Source organism: Somniosus microcephalus, chromosome 13 (genome assembly GCF_052327205.1).
Source record: "Somniosus microcephalus isolate GS21.2 chromosome 13, FLI_Smic_1.0, whole genome shotgun sequence".
In the NCBI taxonomy this organism is placed as follows: Eukaryota; Metazoa; Chordata; class Chondrichthyes; order Squaliformes; family Somniosidae; genus Somniosus; species Somniosus microcephalus.
In genome coordinates this window covers 5,066,553-5,093,920 of record NC_140999.1, presented here as the reverse complement: position 1 = coordinate 5,093,920, position 27,368 = coordinate 5,066,553, and the positions used below count along the sequence as shown (strand labels likewise).

Here is a 27,368-nt window from a genome sequence, read left to right as displayed (position 1 = left end):
CCATTGGCCGCGCCTTCAGCTGCCTGGGCCCCGAGCTCTAGAAGTGATTGGCACCCCATCCACCACCTTAAACATTCACTCCCTCCACCACTGGCGCACCGTGGCTGCAGTGTGTACCATCTACAAGATGCACTGCAGCAACTCGCCAAGGCTTCTTCGGCAGCACCTCCCAAACCCGCGACCTCTTCCACCTAGAAGGACAAGGGCAGCGGGCGCATGGGAACACCACCACCTCCAAGTTCCCCTCCAAGTCACACACCATCCTGACTTGGAAATATATCGGCCGATCCTTCATCGTTGCTGGGTCAAAATCCTGGAACTCCCTCCCTAACAGCACTGTGGGAGCACCTTCACCACACGGACTGCAGCGGTTCAAGGCGGCGGCTCACCACCACCTTCTCAAGGGCAATTAGGGATGGGCAATAAATGCTGGCCTTGCCAGCGACGCCCACATCCCGTGAATGAATAAATACATCTTTTTTTTAAATCCCTCCCTAAACCTCTCTACCTCGCTCTCCATTTTTAAGACGCTCCTTAAAACCTACCTCTTTGACCAAGCTTTTAGTTACGTGTCCTAATATCTCCTTACGTGGCTCGGTATCAAGTTTTGTTTGATAATCGCTCCTGTGAAGCGCCTTGGGTCATTTTACTACATTAAAGGCGCTGTATAAATACAAGCTGATGTAGTTAAAATCCAAACTTGGCTTCACTTGACCACTACGGTCCTCCTGCAGCTCACCACCTTCTCCTACCTTTTTAAACTTTGGTGTTTTGCTCCACTGTGGGCCTTGACTTCACCCAAGTTTCCCAATAAGATGCCTCGGAGAAGGGTGAATTTTGTCGGGGCTTCTCCTGAAAGTTTGACGGAAACTCGGTGTTCTGCCGCTGGGTCCAAAATCCTGAAACCACCCCCCCGCCACCTAACTCACCTTCACTGGACAGACAGCAGCGGTTCAAGAAGAAGGCCCATCACCACCGTCTCAAGGGGCAACTAGGGATGGGCAATAAATGCTGGCCTTGCCAACGACGCCCACAAACCCAGGAATGTTAAAAATGGAGCAAATTCATCCCCTTGAGGTTGAGCTAGGAGCAACCATCTAAAAAAGAAACACAATTCCAAAGCAATCGACACTCACCTCTAAGGCTGGTGACAGTAGCAAGACGTGCGTGGACTGGGTCACGTCCGCGGCGTGGTAGTTGTTGTGGTAGCTCACGTCAGTGTGGTAGTGGTCTTCAAGGGTCACCATGTACGTGAGGAAAGTTTCGACCGGAATCTTAAATGTGTTCAAGAGCTGTCGCTGCTTCAAAGCGAGAGCAAAGAATGGAAGTTCAATGAACAGTTGGAGCCCTTTGATAACACCCCGCCTAAATCACTTTGGAAAATTTGACCTGATTGCTGCACATTTTCTGGGCAAATTATGAAATGTTGAGAATTAAATCTGAAAATTCCAGAAGGACTGAAGGGGGTGGGGTAGGGGGGCACAGTGGGTTGAGACGTTGGCCTTCTCCCTCTGGTACCTTGGTGGAACCCCAGCCCAGGCCCCTCCGTCTGGTCACAGTAAGGGTCTTCTGTGGAATGATCTTGGGGCAATCTGAATCCAGTTTCTTGTGGGCACAAAAAAACACTAAATATTATTCGGCAGCAAATTTCCCAGCCTATTCTAGCCCAAAACAAGTTGAAAACATTTGATAGACTGTTGGGTGTGTTCCTAAGGGGCACAGGTCAAAGGTGTTAGGAGTGAGAAGGGAGGGCAGGGGCTGCCATTTCACCGGAAGGGTAACCGAGTTGTGGAATTAGCTACTAGTGAAGGGCATTGAAGTGGACAGTGTCAATAGGGTCAGAAGACAACTAGATGTCTTTCTGGAGAGACCCTTTTTATTTATTAATCACTTAGATAACGCAATAGAGAGCCATATATAAAAGTTTGCTAATGACACAAGATTGTTGGCATGGTAAGTAGTGTAGACGGGAGCATAAAATTACAGAGCCATTGATAGATTAAGTGATAGACCAAGCTTTTGGTCACCTGCCCTAATTTCTCCTTACGTGGCTCGGTGTCAAATTTTTTGTCTGATTTACGCTCCTGTGAAGCGCCGTGGGACGTTTTACTATGTTAAAGGCGCTATATAAATGCAGGTTGTTGTTGTTGCTGTTGAGTGGGCGAAACTGCAGATGGATTTCAACGCAGATGGATAGATCTGTGTATTATTTAAATGGTGAAAAGCTGGGAACAGTGGCGGTCCAAAGAGATTGAGGGGTCCGTGTACACAGATCACTGAAATGTAGTTTTCAGGTACAAAAAAATAATCAGAAAGACTAATGGAATGTTGGTCTTTATAACGAGAGGGCTGGAATATAAAGGGGAGGAGGTTTTACTACAGCTGTACAAAGCCCTGGTTAGACCACATCTGGAGCGCGGTGTACAGTTCTGGGCACCGCACCTTAGAGAGGATACACTGGCCTTGGAGGGAGGGCAGCACAGAATGTTACCAGGGCTCCAAGGGCTAGATTATGAGCAGAGATTACATAAACTAGGCTTGAATTCCCTGGAATTTTGAAGGTTAAGGGATGACATGATTGAGGTTTTTAGGATTTGGAAAGGAATTGATTGGGTAGATAGAGAGAAACTTTTCCTGCTGGTCGGGGAGTCTAGGACAAGGGGGACAAAACCTTAAAATCAGAGCCAGGCCGTTCAGGAGAGAAGTTAGGAAACAGCTTGACATGAATCAGTCATTCATGAAAGAAAGACTTATGAAATAATACTGAGCGACCTGCGGGTGGCGCTGTCCAGGGAGAGTATAAATACTCAGGCACGGGCCCAGCTTGCGCAGGACATTCTTAACAGGTACTAGTGAAGGACACAATGAGACCTCCATGTTGTAAAACAGTTGATTAAAGTTTTGTTTAATGCTTAGACCGAGTGCCGAGTAGTTTTCTTACGTCACACCTCTTCACGCACAGGGCGGTAGAAGTGTGGCACTCTCTCCCACAAAGAGCAGTAGATGCTGGGGCTCAGTTAATCATTTTAAATCTGAGCAATAGATTTTTGCTAGACTAGGGTATAAAAGGATATGGAGCCAAGGAGGGTGGAAGGAGTTAAGGTACAGGTCAGCCATGACCTCATTGAATGGCGGAACAGTCTTGAGGGGCTGAATGGCCTCCTCCTGTCCCTATGGAGTGAGGGGTAGGGCGAGAGGATGGGGTTGAGATCAATCAGAAAAAGGGGGCAGGGTTGTCGGGGCCTAAAGGGCCTTTCGCTGCTTCATAAATGTCTCTTGTTCCTACACTGCTGCACTGAGTGAACCTGAGAATCCAAGTTGTCTTGTCTTCCTCCTTGGTCTCTAGTTGGGCTTCTCTGTGCATTCCTACTGTATCACCAGCATCTACCTCATAGTCTAAGAAATGGCTCAGGTTAGATAACAGTTCCTGGAACGGCACACAAGGCCTGGTTAGGGTTGCCAACAATGTTCTCGCTAAGCTGCGCAGCCGCCGTCTGGAGGTCGCGCGCAGGCCGCTCACTGGCTTCTACAGGGAAGAAACCGCACATACGCGAAAATTTGAATGGACTGCACACCCAGTTAAAGGGGCCGCGTACTAGAAAAAAAAATTAGGGGGAACATTGGTTGCCAACCCTCATGGATTACCCTGGAGTCTCCAGGAATTAAAGATTAAGGGGGAAAAATTCAGTTGGTAGCGCCAACCGTTAGTGCCTTAAGAAGGCGCAAAGCAACTAGCGCCCGGGCGCGGCACTGCCCACACCTCTCGCAAAATTCAGCGGGAGGTTAGTGGTGGCGCTAACTGGTAGCGCCCTGCAGCGCTGCGCCGCTGGCGATGACGTCATTGGTGTGCACAGCACCCTGCTAACGCTCCGGCCGCGATCTTCGGGAGCGCCCCCTGATTTACCACCGGACGCTATGTCCGACAGGGTCAGGGGGGCGTACCTGCGGCCGGGGAGGCGCAATTTAAAGGCGAGGTGCGGGGCAGCCATTTTTGTTGCTGGCCGCCTGCCAGCACCTGCCTGCGCTCCCGTCCCAGACCTCCTGAACTCCACCCCCCCCTGCGGAGTGCTGGCTGCGCTCCAAGAGCCCGGCACTTCTCTTGAGTGCCAGGCTCTTTTGCCTGCACTCCCGATCCCCGGGGGCCCAGCTGGGCCCCAGATCGCGCTGCACAAGGCCCCTCCCCTTTAAGAAGGGGAGGAAGGCCTGCAAAACCGCGGTGCGACGTGCTGCAGCGTGTGGCGCTGCGGCACGTAGCGCCACGATATTCACTCGCAGCGCCCCAAGAGGGATGCGGGGCGCCTCCAGTAGCACCCCGCTTCCCTTTTGGGGCGCAACCACTCAATTTCCAGCGCGGGGGCACTAATTTTTCCGGGGCACTGCGCCTCAATTGGGGCGCTACTTAATTTTTAGCCCTAAATCTCCAGGACACTGCAGCGAGCAACACCCGGGAGAAAAATCCTAGGGGTGTTAAAAAAAACAAGGTTTTTTTTCTCCCCACTCTCCGACAAAAATGTTGGAGATGGCGGTGGGGAGGGAAAGGCTGACAGTCAAGAATCATCTAATCGGGTAACAAAGAGTCTGCTCGCTTTCCAATTGGCTGTGGGAAGGTGGGGCGCCGCGACCAATGGCGGGAGAGTGGGGGGCGGGGCAATTGGAGGCCATGTGATGAAATCTCCAGGCATGCATCCCAACAAAAAGAGTTGGCGACTCTGGGCCTGGTGGACAGGCTTCTGGCAACGCGCCCTCCAGGTGTCATTGTGATGCTGACAGTTGGCACATCGGCAATTCCTTTACCCTCTTAAAATTATGAGGGGCCCGGATAGAGTGGATAGGAAGGACCTATTTCCCTCAGCAGAGAAGTCAATAACCAGGGGGCACAGATTTAAAGTAATTGGTAGAACGATTAGAGGGGAGTTGAGGAGAACTTTTTTTACCCAATGGGTGGTGGGGGTCTGGAACTCACTGCCTGAAAGGGTGGTAGAGGCAGAAACCCTCATCACATTTAAAAAGTACTTGAAAAGACAGACAGCCTCTGCCTCTGCCTCTCTGAAGTGGCGTAACCTACAGGGCTACGGACCAAGAGCTGGAAAGTGGGATTAGGCTGGAGAGCTCTTTTTCGGCCGGCACGGACACAATGGGCCGAATGGCCTCCTTCTGTGCTGTAAATTTCTATGATTCTATGACTCGCAACTCCCATCGGATGTCAGCCCAAACACTGAGCCTGGGAACTCTTCCCAATGACCCATACTGCACTCACGTAACTGAAGGACAGGGACGTTCAAGGCCGGAAGGGGCCTAGTGAGGCCCATCTGACCCTTCCCAATCCCTACACTATACGCTGTCACGTTACGGAATTGTATTGCCTGTCACCCGTGGGACTTTGCCAAGCAAGCCGGCTCCAAAGAGCTAACACAAAACAATTGCTCAAAATCACAAAAACATGTAGAAAATATATTAAAACAGAATATTTTTTTTTACCTGAAAGATGGCGTACAGAGAAACTGTTAGCGGTCGGTGGCCGGAATATTCCCCCAATTTAAAGATATCTAGACCCCAATCATTGATATGTTCCAATTCCTGAAGGAGCACAAAAGCAACGTTTGAGAGTTGGTTAATAAATTAATCACCGCGATTACGCAGAGAGCACATGCTCGCCTGTGCACCATATCTATCTACCGACGTACGTCTGTCACACTTTCCCTGTCGCACTTCAAGCATCACACTCAATTTTCTGCGTCACACTTCAGAAACAAGTATAAAGAAACAAGGGGGGATAACCCAGTAACGTAAATGATCACAGCCAGAATATCTGCAGCCTCTCGAGCAATGGTCCTTTTAAGTTACGCGGCCGCACAGTGCTCTGCAGCTCCCCCCGCAGCCGGCTCACCGGTTTTTAAATGGTAAAAACCACGCAAGCGCGGTATTTCGAATGGGCCGCGCACCTAAAAAAAAATTAAAGGGAACGTTGCTCTGGAGTGCGCTCGTAAGAATTCAGTTTTTACTCAACAGCTATTTGACTTTTAGCCTCAACAGGAAACACACTGACTCTGAACATGATACGATGTTCCTGAACTTACAAAACAGCGTACCCAGAGACATAGCATGAGCTGCGGTACGCCGGGATATGCGGGCGTGACACTCCAGCTCTCACGCTCCACACGTTTCGTTACAGAAGCAAAAACAGTCGCAACAAAAGAAAGCTACTTCATTCTCGGTGCTTCTGTCCTGTCGCGTGAAACGGACCAACTCTTTCGAAACTACAAATATCCCTGACACCACAGCAATTAAACTCAAGTTTACTCTCTATCTAACCCGTGCTGTACCTGCCCTGGGAGTGTTTGATGGGACAGTGTAGAGGGAGCTTTACTCTGTATCTAACCCATGCTGTACCTGCCCTGGGAGTGTTTGATGGGATAGTGTCGAGGGAGCTTTACTCTGTATCTAACCCGTGCTGTACCTGCCCTGGGAGTGTTTGATGGGACAGTGTAGAGGGAGCTTTACTCTGTATCTAACCCGTGCTGTACCTGCCCTGGGAGTGTTTGATGGGACAGTGTAGAGGGAGCTTTACTCTGTATCTAACCCGTGCTCTACCTGCCCTGGGAGTGTTTGACGGGACAGTGTAGAGGGAGCTTTACTCTGTATCTAACCCATGCTGTACCTGCCCTGGGAGTGTTTGATGGGACAGTGTAGAGGGAGCTTTACTCTGTATCTAACCCCGTGCTCTACCTGCCCTGGGAGTGTTTGATAGGGCAGTGTAGAGGGAGCTTTACTCTGCGTGAGCTGAGATGTCTCTGATACCTAAATGTTCCACTCTCGACATTTAATTGTCTACTTGACACAAAATCAAGTCAGCCAGGTTGATGAGCTAAAAGGTGTAGAAAGATTTTTTTGTACCTTCCCCAGCTGCAATTCATTGCTGGATTTGACTCCGAAGCGAGGAACATCAACGTAGGAGACCGTGCTCAAGCTGTGTTTCAGGCCGCTGATATGTCCCATGGCCTCCAGTTTCTTGTCTTTCGTGACTGTCTGCGGGATTTCCACTTCATGCGGTTTGTCTTGCAATAGAAGAGAACAGGCGTTTACAAACGTTTGTTTTTAAATAACTGGAGATAAATTCTCAGTGTTGGAGCTGCTCGCACTCCAGCACAGGCTCCAATACAGTGGCACCAGTTCAAATCTACTGATACAAAGGTTTAGATGAAGGGTCATCGAGCTGAAACGTTGGGGTTGATTTTCAGTGTGCCGTGAGGTGGGCTTTTAGGCGTGCGGGGGGCTAAAATCCCGAATTCGGGGGTCCCGACACCATCCCGCCCAAAACCCGCCTCCATGTAAGTTTCAAATGAGGCGCGTACCCGCCCCGCACTGGGACCCGCCGACCCGAGGCGGGAAGGGATTAGTGCCAATTAACTGCCTGTTAACAGGCAGTTTTTAGCCTAATCCCTATTTTGAGGGGTGTCGTGTGGGATTCCCGACAGCTCCAAACCACGCCAGGTTAGAGGAGGTGGGCCGTCGGGTTGAAGGACTTGGAGGGGTCGAGATGTCGGTGTTCAGGTGAGTGATGGGTGCATGAGTGCAAAGGTAAGTGTGTTTGGTGTGTCTAAAGTGTGTAAAGAAGTTTAAATTACCTGTACTTACCTTTACAGCCTTCCTTCCTCTAGGCTTCGGGAGTCCATCATTCAGCCGGCACAGAAAGCAGAATGGCCGTGAGCTGTCAAAAGTGACAGCCTGCAGCTTTCAGTGCCGGCGAGATTTCTAACTGAGTCTGTGTAGAAGGACTCAGGTTAGAAGTCAGACTGTCAGTGTTTGACAGCTTCAAACAGCTGTGAAACGCTGATATTTCATCTGTCAAAACCTCTTGACAGATGAAATTTCAGTCTGTGATGTCATCTGTTGCCAGGTGGCCCTTAATTGGCCTGCTGAGCCCGCTGGGCAGGCTCAACAAGGTCAATCAAGGGAAAATCGCGTGTATTGGCCGCATCTCGATGGAGGCGGGACTAAAACCCGAAAGTTGTAGTCCCGCCTCCTTCACGACTTCTGAATGAAAATCCATCCCGTTAACTCTGTTTCTCTCTCCATAGAAGCTGCCTGACCTGCTGAGTATTTCCAGCATTTTCCGTTTTTATTACAAGTCTATGGAACTGAGGGGGTGGGGGGGCAAGGTGGGATCGCCCTGTGCGGTACTCACCATGCCGACCTCCAGGTTCAGATCCGGTGCGGTGTTCAGGGCCCCTCAGTGGGCCTCAGCACCCCTGTGTTGTGCAGGCAAACTGCAGCCAGTGTTCCTCACCTCCGCCCGGTCACACTGACGGAGAGTGCGCACGAGGACGCGTTGCGCGAGAGCGGGGATCAGGTTCGTCTGCAACGGCCTCCAGCGTCTAGCAGCCCACCGACGCTCGCCGTCCTGTGCCACACAAGCTGTATGGCCACGTTGGTGAGGTAGAGGAGGCTGAGGGAGAAGAAACTGCTTCCTAGCATGAAGGTATCTGTTATTCTATATATAAACCCCCCGAACCCCTCGATTAGATTCCAGCCTGTAACTCACTCCCAGGTATCTGTTATTCTTTATATAAACCCCCCGAACCCCTCGATTAGACTCCAGCCTGTAACTCACTCCCGGGTATCTGTTATTCTATATATAAACCCACCGAACCCCTCGATTAGATTCCAGCCTGTAACTCACTCCCAGGTATCTGTTATTCTATATATAAACCCCCCGAACCCCTCGATTAGATTCCAGCCTGTAACTCACTCCCAGGTAACCGTTATTTTATATGTAAACCCCCAGAACCCCCCGATTAGATTCCAGCCTGTAACTCACTCCCGGGTATCTGTTATTCTATATATAAACCCCCTGAACCCCTAGATTAGATTCCAGCTTGTAACTCACTCCCGGGTATCTGTTATTCTATATATAAACCCCCCAAACCCCTCGATTAGATTCCAGCCTGGAACTCACTCCCGGGTATCTGTTATTCTATATATAAACCCCCCGAACCCCTCGATTAGATTCCAGCCTGGAACTCACTCCCGGGTATCTGTTATTCTATATATAAACCCCCCAAACCCCTCGATTAGATTCCAGCCTGGAACTCACTCCCGGGTATCTGTTATTCTATATATAAACCCCCCGAACCCCTCGATTAGATTCCAGCCTGTAACTCACTCCCGGGTATCTGTTATTCTATATATAAACCCCCCAAACCCCTCGATTAGATTCCAGCCTGGAACTCACTCCCGGGTATCTGTTATTCTATATATAAACCCCCCAAACCCCGCAATTAGATTCCAGCCTGTAACTCATTCCCGGGTATCTGTTATTCTATATATAAACCCCCCAAACCCCGCAATTAGATTCCAGCCTGTAACTCACTCCCGGGTATCTGTTATTCTATATATAAACCCCCCAAACCCCGCAATTAGATTCCAGCCTGTAACTCACTCCCGGGTATCTGTTATTCTATATATAAACCCCCCGAACCCCTCAATTAGATTCCAGCCTGTAACTCACTCCCGGGTATCTGTTATTCTATATATAAACCCCCCGAACCCCTCGATTAGATTCCTGCCTGTAACTCACTCCCAGGTATCTATTATTCTATATATAAACCCCCCGAACCCCGCAATTAGATTCCAGCCTGTAACTCACTCCCGGGTATTTGTTAATCTATATATAAACCCCCCGAACCCCTCGATTAGATTCCAGCCTGTAACTCACTCCCGGGTTTTTGTTATTCTATATATAAACCCCCCGAACCCCTCGATTAGATTCCAGCCTGTAACTCACTCCCGGGTTTTTGTTATTCTATATATAAACCCCCCGAACCCCTCGATTAGATTCCAGCCTGTAACTCACTCCCGGGTATTTGTTATTCTATATATAAATCAGCCGAACCGCTCCCCCAATTCTGGCCTCTTGTCCATCCCTGATTATAATCGCTCCACCATTGGCGGCCGTGCCTTCAGCTGCCTGGGCCCTAAGCTCTGGAATTCCCTCCCTAAACCTCTCCTCCTCTCTCTCCTCCTTTCAAATGCTCCTTAAAACTTACCTCTGTGACCAACCTGTCCAAATATCTCCTTATGTGGCTCGGTGTCAAATTTTGTTTGATAATCGCTCCTGTGAAGCACCTTGGGACGTTTTACTACGTTAAAGGGGCTATATAAATAAAATTATTGTAATTGATTATGGACCCCTCCCTTACGATGCTGTTATGTCATGCTGTGAGCATCCCCCGCCCCGCTATGCGTTTCGTGTGCCAGTGCCACACTCACTGTTATGTCACGGCCACGCGACCGTGCGTTTCCCCTCTGCCTGCGCCGTATCCGCTGGCGCAGAGCAAGAACGGCAATGCAGCCTAACGGTACGCTCCTACACCAACTGGTCTCCCGAGACCCGGCCTGCAATATTAAAGGCCCTATTCTAGATGAGACGTTAAACAGTCTGCCCCCCATCAGGTGGATGTAAAAGATCCCACGGCAACTATTTCGAAGAAGAGCATGGGGAGTTCTCCCCGGTGTCCTGGGGCCAATATTTATCCCTCAACCAACATCACTAAAAACAGATGCCCTGGTCATTATCACTTTGCTGTTTGTGGGAGCTTGCTGTGCGCAAATTGGCTTCTGCTTTTCCCTACATTCCATCAGTGACCACCCTTCAAAAGTAATTAATTGGTTGTAAAGCGTTCCTGAGGTCGTGAAAGGCGCTATATAAATGCAAGTTCTTTCTAGCCAGCCCATTCTTCTTAAAGGGCTAGCGTCCACCATTTGCTGAATGATTTAATTTAGTGCATCTTTTTGTCCACAAATCATTGAAACTTGATTCTCAAGCTCGAACCCTGATGCCCCCATCATGCCCATCTGGCTATAGCGCACATACAACATGGCCTCTACCCAACCCCGTCAATCTCCTCAGGGAGGCATGCAGCTAAATGGACTCCCAAGAAGTTAAAATGTGTCGAGCTTCCAGAGTGTTGTTGGAGCTGCACCCATCCAGGCAAGCGGAGAGTATTCCCTCACACTCCTGACTGGTGCCTTGTAGTTGGTGGACAGGCTGTGGGGAGTCAGGAGGTGAGACACTCGCTGCAGAATACCCAGCCTCTGACCTGCTCTGGTAGCCACGGTATTTATGTGGCTGGTCCAGTTGAGTTTCTGGTCAATGGTGACCCCCCCTGGATGTTGATGGTGGGGGATTTGGCGATGGTAATGCCATTGAATGTCATCGGGAGATGGTTAGACTCTCTCTTGTTGGAGACTGTCATTGCCTGGCACTTGTGTGGCGCAAATGTTACTTGCCACTGATCAATCCAAGCCTGAATGTCGTCCAGGTCTTGCTGCATAGAATAGTACAGCACGGGCATGGACTGCTTCACTATCTGAGGAATTTTGAATGGAACACTGTGCAATCATCAGTAAACATCCCCATTTCTGACCTTATGATGAAGGGAAGGTCGCTGATGAAGCAGCTGAAGATGATTGGGCCGAGGACACTGCCCTGAGGTACTCCTGCAGCGATGTCCTGGGGCTGAGATGATTGACCTCCAGCCACCACAACCATCTTCCTTTGTGCGAGGTATGACTCCTTAAGACGCTCCTTTAAACCTGCCTCTTTGACCAAGCTTTTGGTCACCTGTGCTAATATCTCCTTATGTGGCTCGGTGTCAAATTTTGTTCGATAATCGCTCCTGTGAAGCCCCTTGGGAGCGCAGAGATCTCGGAGGGTTGTGGGGCTGGAGGAGGTTACAGAGATAGGGAGGGGAGAGGCCACGGAGGGGTTTGAAAACAAGGATGAGAATTTTAAAATCGAGGCGTTGCCGGACCTGGAGCTGATGTAGGTCAGCGAGCACAGGGGGTGATGGGTGAACGGGACTTGGTGCGAGTTCAGACACGGGGCAGTGAGCACTGGGGGTGATGGGTGAACGGGACTTGGTGCGAGTTCAGACACGGGGCAGTGAGCACTGGGGGTGATGGGTGAACGGGACTTGGTGCGAGTTCGGACACGGGGCAGTGAGCACAGGGGGTGATGGGTGAACGGGACTGGGTGTGAGTTAGGACACGGGGCAGTGAGCACAGGGGGTTATGGGTGAACGGGACTGGGTGTGGGTTAGGACACGGGGCAGTGAGCACAGGGGGTGATGGGTGAACGGGACTTGGTGCGAGTTCAGACACGGGGCAGTGAGCACTGGGGGTGATGGGTGAACGGGACTTGGTGCGAGTTCAGACACGGGGCAGTGAGCACTGGGGGTGATGGGTGAACGGGACTTGGTGCGAGTTCGGACACGGGGCAGTGAGCACAGGGGGTGATGGGTGAACGGGACTTGGTGCGAGTTCGGACACGGGGCAGTGAGCACAGGGGGTGATGGGTGAACGGGACTTGGTACGAGTTCGGACACGGGGCAGTGAGCACAGAGGGTGATGGGTGAACGGGACTTGGTGCGAGTTAGGACACGGGGCAGCAGAGATTTGAATGAGTTCAAGTTTCCGTAGGGTGGAAGGTGGAAGGCCGGGACAGTCTCAGCAGGATATCCTCAGCGTGGAATAGTGACCAGAGTGTTCTATTCACTATAACCTCCACCCCTCGGGGCTACACAGCCTACGCACCATGATGTTTGACCTTGCACGTTGTAAACTTCCCTCATTAACAACAGTCCACAGATTGCATTTGTACATTCGGGGTCCAGTTGAAGACAATTGGGGTAGAATTTCAACGCTCTTCTCGATCTTCCTTGCTGCAATGCTCCATCTCACCCTCAGTAAGCTCCCCGCTGGAGTGGAGCTAATTTACAGAACAAACGGGAAACTGTTCAACCTCCGTCACCTCCAGTCCAGATCGAAGGTCGTCCCATCCTCTGTCGTCGAATTACAGTATGCAGACGATGCTTGCATCTGTGCTCACTCGGAGGTCGAACTCCAAACCATCGTCAACACCTTCACCGAAGCGTACGAGAGCATGGGCCTTACACTAAACATCTGTAAGACAAAGGTCCTCTACCAACCTGCCCCCGCCACACAGTGCTGCCCCCGATTATCAAAATCCACGACAAGGCCTTGGACAACGTGGACTACTTTCCATACCTCGGGAGCCTACTGTCAACAAGGGCAGACATCGACGACGAAGTCCAACACCACCTTCAGTGTGCCAGTGCAGCCTTCGGTCGCCTGAGGAAGAGAGTGTTTGAAGACCAGGACCTCAAACCCGGCACTAAGTTCATGGTCCACAGAGCAGCAGTGATACCCGCCCTGCTGTATGCCTCAGAGACATGGACCATGTACAGCAGGCACCTCAAAGCACTGGAGAGGTACCACCAACGCTGCCTCCGCAAGATCCTGCAAATCCATTGGCAGGATAGGCGCACCAATGTCAGTGTTCTCGCTCAGGCCAACATCCCCAGCATCGAAGCTTTGACCACGCTCAATCAACTCCGATGGACGGGTCACATTGTCCGCATGCCCGATACGAGTCTCCCAAAACAAGCGCTCTACTCGGAGCTCCGGCACGGCAAGAGAGCCCCAGGTGGGCAGAGGAAATGCTTCAAGGGCACCCTCAAAGCCTCCTTGAAAAAGTGTAACATCCCCACCGACACCTGGGAATCCCTGGCCTAAGACCGCACAAAGTGGAGGAGAAGCATCCGGGAAGGCGCCGAACACCTGGAGTCTCTTCGCCGGGAGCAAGCGGAAGCCAAGTGCAGGCAGTGCAAGGAGCGCACGTCAACCCAAGCACCCCACCCACCCGCCCCTTCAACCACCGTCTGCCCCACCTGTGACAGAGACTGTAGGTCCCGCATTGGACTCATCAGTCACCTGAGAACTCATCTTTAATGTGGAAGCAAGTCATCCTCGGCTCCGAGGGACTGCCTAAGAAGAATTTCAAAGCGACACTCGGGTGTAAACCTGGCCAGGCAAATCGACCGCCTGTTATAGGAACTGCCTGATATTTCACTTCTCTTGATTTCAGTGGGAATGAAAATTGGGCCGTTTCTATCTCAGCCAATCTACAACAGCAGTGTTACGCCAGGCAGCAAGTTGTCCAGCCACCACAACGTTGCTTGGGTAAGATATCTGGTCCCTATTAAGTCAGACTGAAGATTAACAAGATAGAAAGACTTGCATTTCTATAGCGCCTTCCGCAACCTCAGGACGTCCCAAAGCGCTTTTACAGCCAATGAAGTACTTTTGAAGTGTAGTCACTGTTGTAATGTAGGAAACGCGGCAGCGAATTTGCACACAGCAAGATCCCACAAACAGCAATGCGACAATGGCCAGATTATCTGTGTTTTAGCGATGTTGGTTGAGGGATACATATCGGCCCCAGGACACTGGGGAGAACGCCCCTGCTATTCTTCAAAGTAGTGGCCATGGAATCTTTTCCGTCCACCTGAGAGAGCAGACGGGGCCTCGGTTTAACGTCTCATCCAAAAGACGGCACCTTCGACAGTGCAGCACTCCCTCAGTACTGCTCTGGAGTGTCAGCCTGGATTATGGGGCTCAAGTCTCTGGAGTGGGGCTCGAACCCACGACCATCTGACTCAGAGGCGAGAGACAGAGTGCTGCCTACTGAGTCACGGCTGACACCTAACAACAGACACCCGCGTGGACACAAATATTGGACATTATACTTCGCTCACCTAAAAACGTGCGGCTTATGAACTCGGAGACCTGATTTCCTGAACGGCTCATTTCGGACAGATGGGTTAACTCTCGGTTCAGCATCCTCTTAAACTGTTGAGAGAAGCAGAGGCACTCGTTAAATAAAGGTGCCGGCACCTTCAAAACGGGGCGCGTTGTGACTGAGCATGCAAATGCTTCCGAGCCAAGAGAAAACAACGTAGGGAACTACCCAGATATGTCACTCAGACAAATATCGGGATATCTCAACAAACACAACTGCATAGAATCCCAATGGAGCTAACTCCTTCCCATTCACTCCCATTATACAAAATTCCAATGGATCATGTCCCTTCCAGTTCATTCCCATTCTATAGAACTCCAATTTACATACCTCCTAGGCATTCCCATTGAATACAGTCCGAATTGATTAAATTACTTCCCGTTGTACAGAATACCAATGGATCAAATCCTATTCCGCTTATTCCTTTTAAATAGAATCCCAGTGGGAAAAAAAGCACCTTTCATAACCTCATGATCTCCCAAAGTGCATTACATCCAATTAATTACTTTACGTGTAGTCACTGTTGTAATATAGGAAGTGGACAAAACTTATTTCCTGTAACACACTCCGATATACCCCACACCCCTCACTGTAACACTGATATACCCCACACCCCTCACTGTAACACTGATATACCCCACACCCCTCACTGTAACACTGATATACCCCACACCCCTCACTGTAACACTGATATACCCCACACCCCTCACTGTAACACTGATATACCCCACACCCCTCACTGTAACACTGATATACCCCACACCCCACACTGTAACACTCCGATATACCCCACACCCCTCACTGTAACACTGATATACCCCACACCCCTCACTGTAACACTGATATACCCCACACCCCTCACTGTAACACTGATATACCCCACACCCCTCACTGTAACACCGATATACCCCACACCCCTCACTGTAACACTGATATACCCCACACCCCTCACTGTAACACTGATATACCCCACACCCCTCACTGTAACACCGATATACCCCACACCCCTCACTGTAACACTGATATACCCCACACCCCTCACTGTAACACCGATATACCCCACACCCCTCACTGTAACACTCTGATATACCCCACACCCCTCACTGTAACACTGATATACCCCACACCCCCCACTGTAACACTGATATACCCCACACCCCTCACTGTAACACGGATATACCCCACACCCCTCACTGTAACACTGATATACCCCACACCCCTCACTGTAACACCGATATACCCCACACCCCTCACTGTAACACTGATATACCCCACACCCCTCACTGTAACACCGATATACCCCACACCCCTCACTGTAACACTGATATACCCCACACCCCTCACTGTAACACTGATATACCCCACACCCCTCACTGTAACACCGATATACCCCACACCCCCCACTGTAACACTGATATACCCCACACCCCTCACTGTAACACCGATATACCCCACACCCCTCACTGTAACACTGATATAACCCACACCCCTCACTGTAACACTCCGATATACCCCACACCCCTCACTGTAACACTGATATACCCCACACCCCTCACTGTAACACTGATATACCCCACACCCCTCACTGTAACACTGATATACCCCACACCCCTCACTGTAACACTCTGATATACCCCACACCCCTCACTGTAACACTGATATACCCCACACCCCTCACTGTAACACTGATATACCCCACACCCCTCACTGTAACACTCTGATATACCCCACACCCCTCACTGTAACACTGATATACCCCACACCCCTCACTGTAACACTCTGATATACCCCACACCCCTCACTGTAACACTGATATACCCCACACCCCTCACTGTAACACCGATATACCCCACACCCCTCACTGTAACACTGATATACCCCACACCCCTCACTGTAACACTGATATACCCCACACCCCTCACTGTAACACTGATATACCCCACACCCCTCACTGTAACACTGATATACCCCACACCCCTCACTGTAACACCGATATACCCCACACCCCTCACTGTAACACTGATATACCCCACACCCCTCACTGTAACACTGATATACCCCACACCCCTCACTGTAACACTCTGATATACCCCACACCCCTCACTGTAACACGGATATACCCCACACCCCTCACTGTAACACTCTGATATACCCCACACCCCTCACTGTAACACTGATATACCCCACACCCCTCACTGTAACACTGATATACCCCACACCCCTCACTGTAACACTCTGATATACCCCACACCCCTCACTGTAACACACCGATATACCACACACCCCTCACTGTAACACACTGATATACCCCACACCCCTCACTGTAACACTGATATACCCCACACCCCTCACTGTAACACTGATATATCGCACACCCCTCACTGTAACACTGATATACCCCACGCCCCTCACTGTAACACTCTGATATACCCCACACCCCACACTGTAACACTATGCTATACCCCACATCCCTCACTGTAACTCTCTGATATACCCCACACCCCTCACTGCAACACACTGATATACCCCACACCTCTCACTGGAACACTCTCTGATATGCCCCACACCCCTCACTGTAACTCTCTGATATACCCCACACCCCTCACTGTAACACACTGATATACCCCACACCTCTCACTGGAACACTGATATACCCCACACCCCTCCCTGTAACACTCTGATATACCCCACACCCCTCACTGTAACACTCTCATATACCCCACACCCCTCACTGTAACACTCTGATATACCCCACACCCCTCACTGTAACACTGATATACCCCACACCCCTCACTGTAACACTGATATACCTCACACCCCTCACTGTAACACTCTGATATACCCCACACCCCACACTGTAACACTGATATACCCCACACCCCTCACTGTAACACTGATATACCCCACACCCCTCACTGTAACACTCTGATATACCCCACACCCCACACTGTAACACTCTGATATACCCCACACCCCTCACTGTAACACTCTGATATACCCCACACTGTAACACTCTGATATACCCCACACCCCTCACTGTAACACTCTGATATACCCCACACCCCTCACTGTAACACTGATATACCCCACACCCCTCACTGTAACACTCTGATATACCCCACACTGTAACACTCTGATATACCTCACACCCCTCACTGTAACACTCTGATATACCCCACACCCCTCACTGTAACACCGGCACAGACTGGTTGGGCCGAATGGCTTGTTTCTGTGCTGTAATTCTATGTAACGCTCTCTCGCTCACTACCTGCTGCCATGGACCTTCCTTAAACCAACTCCTCTTCATCTTCTGAAGACACCATTCATCTCTCTTCCCTGTTTCCAAATCTGAGACCAGCAGTGCCAGGGCTTGTCCAGGGTATGAATGAAGCCCCAGAGAAAAGTGGGTGTTCTGGGGGCCAGGGGTGAGGGGAGGTGGTCTGTAGTGATGTTGCAGGAGGAATGTGTTACACCTATGTGTTACCCAGGACGACTGTCGAAAATGCTACAAGTTCACTGCAGGAGACCGTGAACCCAAATTACATTCTTTCTGTTAGTGACTATTCGGCGCACTGCTCCCCTATCGCCAGTGGATGGTCCCCACTGAAGGAGAGTCTATATCCTTTAGAGCAGTAAAATGGTAGATGGGGAGCAGAGACAGGGGTGGCGGGAGGAGTGGGGGAATCAGATCGCACTTCATGCGGTGAGGGGCGAGTTGAGAGGCTGTTGGCTGGTTCTTAGGGTTTAAGTTTCTCGGTGGTTCCTGACACGCGGTTTTAAGCGGCGACGGGCCTTGCTGGTTCGCTCCAGAGCAGCGAGACAGGGTGGGGGCTTGTGACAACATGGCTCCCTATGCAGAACTGGCACAGTCACTTGATGAAGATGCCGAGAGGTTGTTTCCCCCTGGCTGGGGAGTCTAGAACCAGGGGGTCACAGTCTCAGGATAAGGGGTCGGCCATTTAGGACTGAGATGAGGAGGAATTTCTTCATTCTGGGATGGGAATTCCAAAGCTTCACAACCCTCTGAGGGCTGTGGATGCTCAGTCGTTGAGGCTCTGGTCGATAGATTTTTGGAATCGAGGGATATGGAGATCGGGCGGGAAAGTGAGGTCCAAGATCAGCCATGATCTTATTGAATGGCGGAGCAGGCCCGAGGGGCCGAATGGTCTACTCCTGCTCCTAATTCTTATGTTCTTAAGGTTTCAGAGCAAGCATCAGGAAAATTAGAGAGACCAACTTGCTGCTTAACAGGAAAAAGGTCTTGTGTCTATATCAATCTGATCGCATCTCTAAGAAACAAAGCACCTCACGCACGGTGAATTACTTTGAAGTGCAGTCACGTAGGCAAACATTTGACACACAGCAAGATCCTGCGGACAGCAGTGAGGTGACTGACCAGTCGATGTAGGTTCTTTTTTTAAGGTGCTGTTGGTTTGAGGGATAAATGTTGGCCCCAGGACACCGAGGAGAGCTCCCCTGCTCCTCATCGAAATAGTGGCCGAGGGATCTTTTTATGTCCACCCGGGAGGGCAGACGGGGCCTCCGTTTAGCGTCTCATCCGAAAGACGGCGCCTCTGACAGTGCAGCACTGCCGGGCATCTGGAGAAACAAATGGTAACGGGAGCGGGGGGGTGCGGGTGGGAGAGATCAGCCACGCACCATTTTAACGTCACGTGCAACTAATGCACTGATATTTTCAACCTGCAATGATACTTTTCTCACAAGCTCAGTCAGAGGCCACGCCAGTTCATGACGTTCCGAGGAGGAGCCAGATGCTCCATTAGGAGTGGACACAGCTCCCCCCCCCGGAAAGGTTTTCTGGCTCGGCCCTTACCCCTTGAACGCCCCAAGTCCATTACCCGCCGCGGATGTTACTCCGGACTTGCCGCGCGGTCCATTTCAGGCGGGCGGTGACATCAGGATGTGAAGTGGTCTGGAGGAAGCCCATTAACGTCAGCGCACCGTACAGAGCAAGGCTGCTCCCCCATCTACCGCCCCGCCCACCCCACCCCCCGCCCCGCCCACCCACCCCCCCGCCCCGCCCACCCTCCGCCCTGCCCACCCCACCATGAGCTTACCTTGTTGGACGCCATCTCACTGACAGAATGCCTCGTCTGCAGCGTTTCCAGTTGCTCCAGACACCAGTCCAGTTCCTCGAGCGTCTCGAAGGCCAGCTTGTGGGAGTTCTCCTCTGGGGACAGACAGACAGACAGACGTTCAGGTACGCCGCGGATCGTGGTCGCGTTGCCAGAAGCACCAGTGGCCGCGGTGCAACGCAGGGTCGGCTCGGAGTCCCCTCAGCCTGGGCATGCCCCTTCATCTCTCAGTTCCTGGGCAGAGGGAGAAGGCCACTCCACATTTCTCAGCGCCAACGCGAAAGGCGAAAGCCCCTCTTCTCTACCGAAGCTGATCTTTTCACAGCCGATTAGCAGAACATCTATTTCCTGAACTAGGAGGTTTGAAGCTGCTTTTCAACATCTAGAACTCCCAAAACGTACACTGCAGTTCCTCGCTGTGCACCGATCTTAAATTACCTGAAAGCATGGGTTCAACGATTTAAATCTTGAATATATAAAAGTGCAGTTTGGAAACATTTTAACCCCCCTTCCTTCCCTCCCTCCCTCACTCTCTAATTTTGCCTTTTTGTTTTTTGATTAATTCAGTCACTTTTCAGTTCTGATGTTGGCTGTTCATTTTGTTTTCTCACTGCCTTGAAGCGAATCAAAAGTTAACTCTATCCGACAGGTCAATTAGGGAACAGGTATTCCAGAGTGGCCCGCTGACTGAATGGGAAGCTTATCTGAGCCACGGTCTGAAGGGAGATCCCCGAATCCTCCACAGCCTGCTTCCCGGAGCCTGCAGCGGGCAAAAGGCTTCTTGTGAATGAGCAGTTTACTGGAAAATCTGACATGGAGTGGTGCGGAATGGTGGATTCTGAACTGCAGTAGAAAGCTACTGAACCACAGGGCTTCCAATCCCCCTGGCCAAGGGCTCAGGTGGTGGTTGTGACTGTGAGCTCTTGAGTCATGTATACCAAGAAAGGCCCGGGTTTGATTCTCGGCCTGTGCTGAGATAGCTCAGTTCAGCCAAGGTGGGAGATAGGGGTGATTGGGGGGGAGGGCGGAGTTGAAGAGGGGCTACGGTTGGATTCGGGAGCCCTGGGCTGCGGATATCAGGCAGGCTTCCTGCGACCCTGGATGCTATATCCAGTGACCCTTGGAAAGTGCGAGGGGTAAGCGGGCGAGGAGAGAATGGGGCCCATCTGAGTATTGTGTGCAGTTTTGGTCACCTTATCTGAGGAAAGATGTTCTTGCCATGGAAGTGCAGCGAAGATTCACCAGACTGATACCTGGGATGGCAGGAATGACGTATGAGGAGAGATTGGGTCGATTGGGCTTGTACATGCTGGAGTTTAGAAGAATGAGAGGAGATCTCATCGAAACTTATAAAATTCTAACAGGACTGGACAGATGCTGGAAGGATGTTCCCGATGGTCGGGGAGTCCAGAACCAGGGGTCACAGTCTAAGGATAAGGGGTAGGCCATTTAGGACAGAGATGAGGAGGAATTTCTTCACCCAGAGAGTGGTGAACCTGTGGAATTCTCTACCACAGAAGGCAGTTGAGGCCAATTCATTAAATATATTCAAGAAGGAGTTGGATATATTTCTTAAGGCTAAAGGGATCAAGAGATATGGGGAGAAGGCAGGGACAGGGTACTGAATTTGGATGATCAGCCATGATCTCATTGAATGGCGGAGCAGGCTCGAGGGGCCGAATGGCCTACTCCTGCTCCTATCTTCTATGTTTCTATGTGCCCCTTTGCCCGAGGGATCGATTTAATATCTACCGACACTCAACGCAGGCCCACACACGAAGGATGGCTGTGCTTGGGCAGGGGTGGTCTGCTGGCCCACGTGGCGCTGTACCCCAGTGAGAGTCAGGGCTGACAGCAGGAGATGGGAGAAAACTACGTGGGAGGGAGGGGAGGAATTTCACAAGAAAACTACGAAACGTTGAGATGGAGAAAAAAAAAAACGGCCAACAGCGAGAGGCACAAAATAAAAACCGAATCTAATTTTTGCAGGGACGCTAAATTCATCAACAACGACAACAACTTGCATTTATATAGCGCCTTTAACGCAGTAAAACGTCTCAAGATGCTTCAGCGGAGCAATTATCAAATATCGAGCCACATCGGAGATATTTGGACAGGTGACTAAAAGCAATATTATTTGTCAGACATTCTGGCCGAGAAATTCGTTATAGCCCAGGAATGGGCGGTGTCAGTAGAAAAATGCTTTAGACTACACGAAAAATTTGTGCTCACTGCTCAATACAATGATTGGAGTCCTAAATCAAGTCTTAAAACCCAAGTTCAGTGGCGTTACACTCAAAGGGTGGACCAATATTGGGTGCAGTCTAATCGCAACTCATCATTGCCACAGGGTTTTTTCACTACTTAAAGGGGAGGTTCATTGATGCTGCAGCACCTCATTCTCAGCATTGCCGGCTGTGCAGCTGCCTCTGCAAGCAGAAGAAGAAGAACAGAGGCAGATCATGTTTCACTAATCTAATTGAATTTTTTGATGAAGTAACAGAGATGTTTGATGAAGGGAATGCAGTGGATGTTGTCTATGTGGATTTTAAGAAAGTGTTTGACAAAGTATCACATAAAAGGCTGCTTAACAAAATTGAGGCTCATGGAATAGGTGGGTCAGTATCAGCTTGGATAAGAAATTGGCTCAAGGACAGAAAACAGCGAGTTGTGGTAAATGGTTGTTTTTCAGACTGGAGGATGGTAGACAGTGGTGTCCCCCAAGGGTCAGTGCTAGGACCACTGCTTTTTTTGATATACATATATAAATGACTTGGATATTGGAATAGAGTAAAATTTCAAAATTTGCCAATAATACCAAACTTGGAGGTGTGGCAAACAGTGAGAAGGATACCAATCGACTGCAACAGCACAATCTACCTGTTGCAGATGCATCTGTCCATGACAGCATTGGTGGAAGTGACCACCGCACAGTCCTTGTGGAGACGAAGTCCCGTCTTCATGTTGAGGATACCCTCCACCGTGTTGTGTGGCACTACCACCGTGCTAAATGGGACAGATTTCGAACAGATCTGGCAACTCAAAACTGGGCATCCATGAGGCACTGTGGGCCATCAGCAGCAGCAGAATTGTATTCAACCACAATCTGTAACCTCATGGCCCGGCATATCCCTCACTCTACCATTACCATCAAGCCGTGAGATCAACCCTGGTTTAACGAAGAGTGCAGGAGAGCATGCCGGGAACAGCACCAGGCATACCGAAAAATGAGGTGTCAACCTGGTGAGGCTACAACACAGGACTACTTGCATGCCAAACAACGGAAGCAACATGCGATAGACAGAGCTAAGCGATCTCACAACCATCGGATCAAATCAAAGCTCTGCAGTCCTGCCACATCCAGTCGTGAGTGGTGGTGGACAATTAAACAGTTAACAGGAGGAGGAGGCTCCAAAAATATCCCCATCCTCAATGATGGTGGAGCCCAGCACGTGAGTGCAAAAGACAAGGCTGAAGCATTTGCAACTATCTTCAGCCAGAAGTGCCGAGTGGATGATCCATCTCGGCCTCCTCCTGAGGTCCCCAGCATCACAGATGCCAGTCTTCAGCCCATTCAATTCACTCCACGTAATGTCAAGAAACGGCTGAAGACACTGGATACTGCAAAGGCTATGGGCCCTGACAACATTCCGGCAATAGTACTGAAGACTTGTGCTCCAGAACTAGCTGCGCCCTAGCCAAGCTGTTCCAGTACAGCTACAACACTGGCATCTACCCGGCAATGTGGAAAATTGCCCAAGTATGTCCTGTCTACAAAAAGCAGGACAAATCCGACCCGGCCAATTACCGTCCCATCAGTCTACTCTCAATCATCAGCAAAGTGATGGAAGGTGTCATCGACAGTGCTATCAAGCGGCACTTACTCAGCAATAACCTGCTAACTGACGCCCAGTTTGGGTTCAGCCAGGGCTGCTCAGCTCCTGACCTCATTACAGCCTTGGTCCAAACATGGACAAAAGAGCTGAACTCAAGAGGTGAGGTGAGAGTGACTGCCCTTGACATCAAGGCAGCATTTGATCGAGTGTGGCATCAAGGAGCCCTAGCAAAACTGAAGTCAATGGGAATCAAGGGGAAAACTCTCCACTGGTTGGATTCATACCTAGCACAAAGGAAGTTGGCTGTGGTTGTTGGAGGTCATTCATCTCAATCACATGACATCACTGCAGGAGTTCCTCAGGGCAGTGTCCTAGGCCCAACCATCTTCAGCTGTTTCATCAATGACCTTCCCTCCATCATAAGGTCAGAAGTGGGGATGTTTGCTGATGATTGCTCACTGTTCAGCACCATTCAAGACTCGTCAGATACTGACGCAGTCCGTGTCCATATGCAGCAAGACCTGGACAACATTCAGACTTGGGCTGACAAGTGGCAAGTAACATTCGCACCACACAAGTACCAGGCAATGACCATCTCCAACAAGCGAGACTCTAACCATCTCCCCTTGACATTCAATGGCATTACCATCGCTGAATCCCCCACTATCAACATCCTGGGGGTTACCATTGATCAGAAACTGAACTGGACCAGCCATATAAATACTGTGGCTACAAGAGCAGGCCAGAGGCTGGGAATTCTGCGGCGAGTGTCTCACCTCCTGACTCCCCAAAGCCTTTCGACCATCTACAAGGCACAAGTCAGGAGTGTGATGGAATACTCTCCACTTGCCTGGATGAGTGCAGCTCCAACAACACTCAAGAAGCTCGACACCATTCAGGATAAAGCAGCCCGCTTGATTGGCACTCCATCCACCACCTTCAACATTCACTCCCTCCACCACCGGCGCACTGTGCCTGCAGTGTGTACCATCTACAAGATGCACTGCAGCAACTCGCCAAAGCTCCTTCAACAGCACCTTCCAAACCTGCGACCTCTACCACTTAGAAGGACAAGGGCAGCAGACGCATGGGAACATCACCACCTACAAGTTCCCCTCCAAGCCACACACCATCCTGACTTGGACCTGTATCGCCGTTCCTTCACTGTCGCTGGGCCAAAATCCTGGAACTCCCTTCCTAACAGCACTGTGGGTGTACCTACACCATATGGACTGCAGCGGTTCAAGAAGGCGGCTCACCACCATTTTCTCAAGGGCAGTTAGGGATGGGCACTAAATGCAGGCCTAGCCAGCCAGCGACGCCCACATCCCATCAATGAATAAAAAAAAAGATAGGCTAGCAGAATGGGCAGACAAGTGGCAGATGGAATTTAATAGAGAAGTGTGAGGTGATGCATTTTGACAGAAGGGATAGGGCGAGGCAATATACACGTAATGGCACAGTTCGAGAGAGGGTGCAGGAACAGAGGGACCTGGGGGTTCATGTGCATAGATCTCTGAAGGTGGCAGGACATTTTGAGAGAGTGGCTAGCAAAGCATATGGGATCTTGGGCTTCATAAATAGAGGTATTGGCCTAGAAATTCAGTTGTTTGCACCAGCCGCTAGCGCCTTAGGAGGAGGAGATGTGGGGCGCTAGGCGGCTAGCGGCCGGGCGCTGCGCGATCTGCGCCTCTCCCCAACTTCAGTAAAGATTTAGCGGCGGCGCAAAGCCTTTGCGCGCGCTCAGCTGCGCGCGCAGATCCTGACGTCATTTCATCGTGCAACGCCCTTTGTGCGCCCCAAACCAGAAATTCAGTGGCGCCGGCCTATTGCGCGCCTGGCGCCCCTAGCGACTGGTAGAGGGGAACGGTTCCCAGTCGCTGCGGGGCGCGCTAATTAAAAGGCACTCCTCCTGCAGTAGAAATGGCAGCCATTTTGCAACACTCCTTCTTTGTGAGAGACGGATCTTTGCAGAGAGACAAAGGTAGAGAGCTTTCTGGTTTGGCTCAACACTCGCACAGGTACTTGTGGCTTCAGGCCACAGCTTTGCACTTGTCTTTAACTTCAGAGCCATAGCATTGATTGGAAACATATAATGGGGGCTGCAATGGGTGCAAACGTTGGCCTTCTCCATTGCATTCAAAGGGCTCAGAGACGCCGTGAGAGAGTGGCAGTCATGGCCAGAGGGAGAAGGGGCAACAGGCGTCGGCTAAGGAGGCCTTACCCACCCAGGGTATACCGCCAGCAGTTCTCATATCTGAACATGTCTGACGAGCAGTGTGTTCGGAGGCTGCGATTCCGAAGGGCGGTGGTCACTGAGATCTGCCACCTGCTTCGCGGAGATCTGCAGCCACAGCTGAGGAGCAGGATGTCTCTGTCGGTGGCAGTGAAGGTGACGGTGTCTCTCAACTTCTATGCCACCGGCTCCTTCCAATCCGCTGCTGGGGACATTTCCAACATCTCCCAGTTTGCCGTACATTGCTGCATCCGCCAGGTGACCAATGCCCTTTTCAGAAGGAGACGTCAGTTCATCTCCTTCTCCATGGCCCTTGTCAAGCAGCAACAGCGTGCAATGGGCTTTGCAGCATTAGCGGGCTTCCCCATGGTGCAGGGCGCCATTGACTGCACGCATGTGGCTTTGCGGGCACCTCTAGAGCATGCCGAGGATTACCGCAACCGGAAGGGCTACCATTCGCTCAACGTGCAGTTGGTGTGTGACCACAGGCAGATCATCCTAGCTGTCAATGCCCGCTTTCCAGGCAGCAGCCACGATGCCTTCATCCTGCGCCAGACTTCTGTGGCAGACATGTTCCAGGCCCAGCCTCACCCACGAGGATGGCTTCTCGGGGACAAAGGCTATCCTTTGTGCACCTGGCTGATGACCCCGCTCCGTGCGCCCAGCACCCCTGCTGAAGAGGGATACAATGACAGCCATCAAGCAACCAGGAACCTCATTGAGCAAACAATCGGCATCCTGAAGCAACGGTTCCGCTGTCTGGATCATTCCGGAGGAGCCCTACAGTACTCGCCTGAGCGAGTCTCCCATTTTGTGGTCGTGTGCTGCATGCTGCACAACCTGGCTATCCGCAGGACTCAGCCACTGCCACCAGACATTGGAGGACCACCAGAGGAGGAGGAGGAGGAGGAGGAGGACCAGCACAGGAGGGAGGCAGAAAGTGCAAGGGCCGCCCGTCGGCGGCTTATTGAACGTCGGTTCTAGGCCCCCTCTCAGGGAATGGCTTGTGCCAATGGCACAAGATGAATGTAGCCGCTCCACAAGCCCTCAGCCGAGCAGGGCAACCAGGACTTCCAAAAGAAAGCATGGACAGTGCGATTTAAGAACATTTATTACTTTGATACCTCTGTGCCCTCCCCACATAACAAACTAATGGAGAGGAGCCCCCCCCAAAAACACAAATCGAGCAGTCTCGGCCTTTCAAAAAACACAAATACACCAGTCTTGGCCTTTCAAAAAAACAAATCCACCCTCCCCCTTTAAGAGCTCACCGGCGCCAGAGTGTCTGCCGTCAATCAGCAACTCGCCGCACCTGCGCTGCGCCCGCCCTCGGGGGTTTCGCCCCGGGCCGTCGGCTTAGCGCCTAAGGATAGTCGTGCATCGCCTGTTTTAGCGCAGCAGCAACCTCTTGGGGCGATGCCACTGAATATCGGCGAAGGTGGCGCGAAGTTGCGCCGGGCGCAAACTTTAGCGGCCGCCCGGCTGTAGCGCCCCAAACGTGGCTATACTGAATTTCTAGGCCATTGAGTACAAAAGAT

At 51.0% G+C, this 27,368-nt stretch overlaps 1 protein-coding gene across 6 annotated transcripts in view; it reads right to left on the bottom strand.

Moving 5' to 3' along the window:
- The window catches only part of LOC147107996 (3',5'-cyclic-AMP phosphodiesterase 4C-like), a 373,788-nt gene that overhangs the window by 17,337 nt on the left and 329,083 nt on the right, over positions 1-27,368 (bottom strand). For all 6 annotated transcript variants that reach the window (XM_086004381.1, XM_086004383.1, XM_086004382.1 and 3 more), the window contains 5 exons: positions 19,741-19,853; positions 14,619-14,712; positions 6,895-7,055; positions 5,479-5,577; positions 1,137-1,301 (listed from right to left, as the gene is read on the bottom strand). In XM_086004381.1, coding sequence (XP_085860507.1) covers positions 1,137-1,301; positions 5,479-5,577; positions 6,895-7,055; positions 14,619-14,712; positions 19,741-19,853 — 632 coding nt within the window. The remainder of the gene's footprint in view (positions 1-1,136; positions 1,302-5,478; positions 5,578-6,894; positions 7,056-14,618; positions 14,713-19,740; positions 19,854-27,368) is intronic.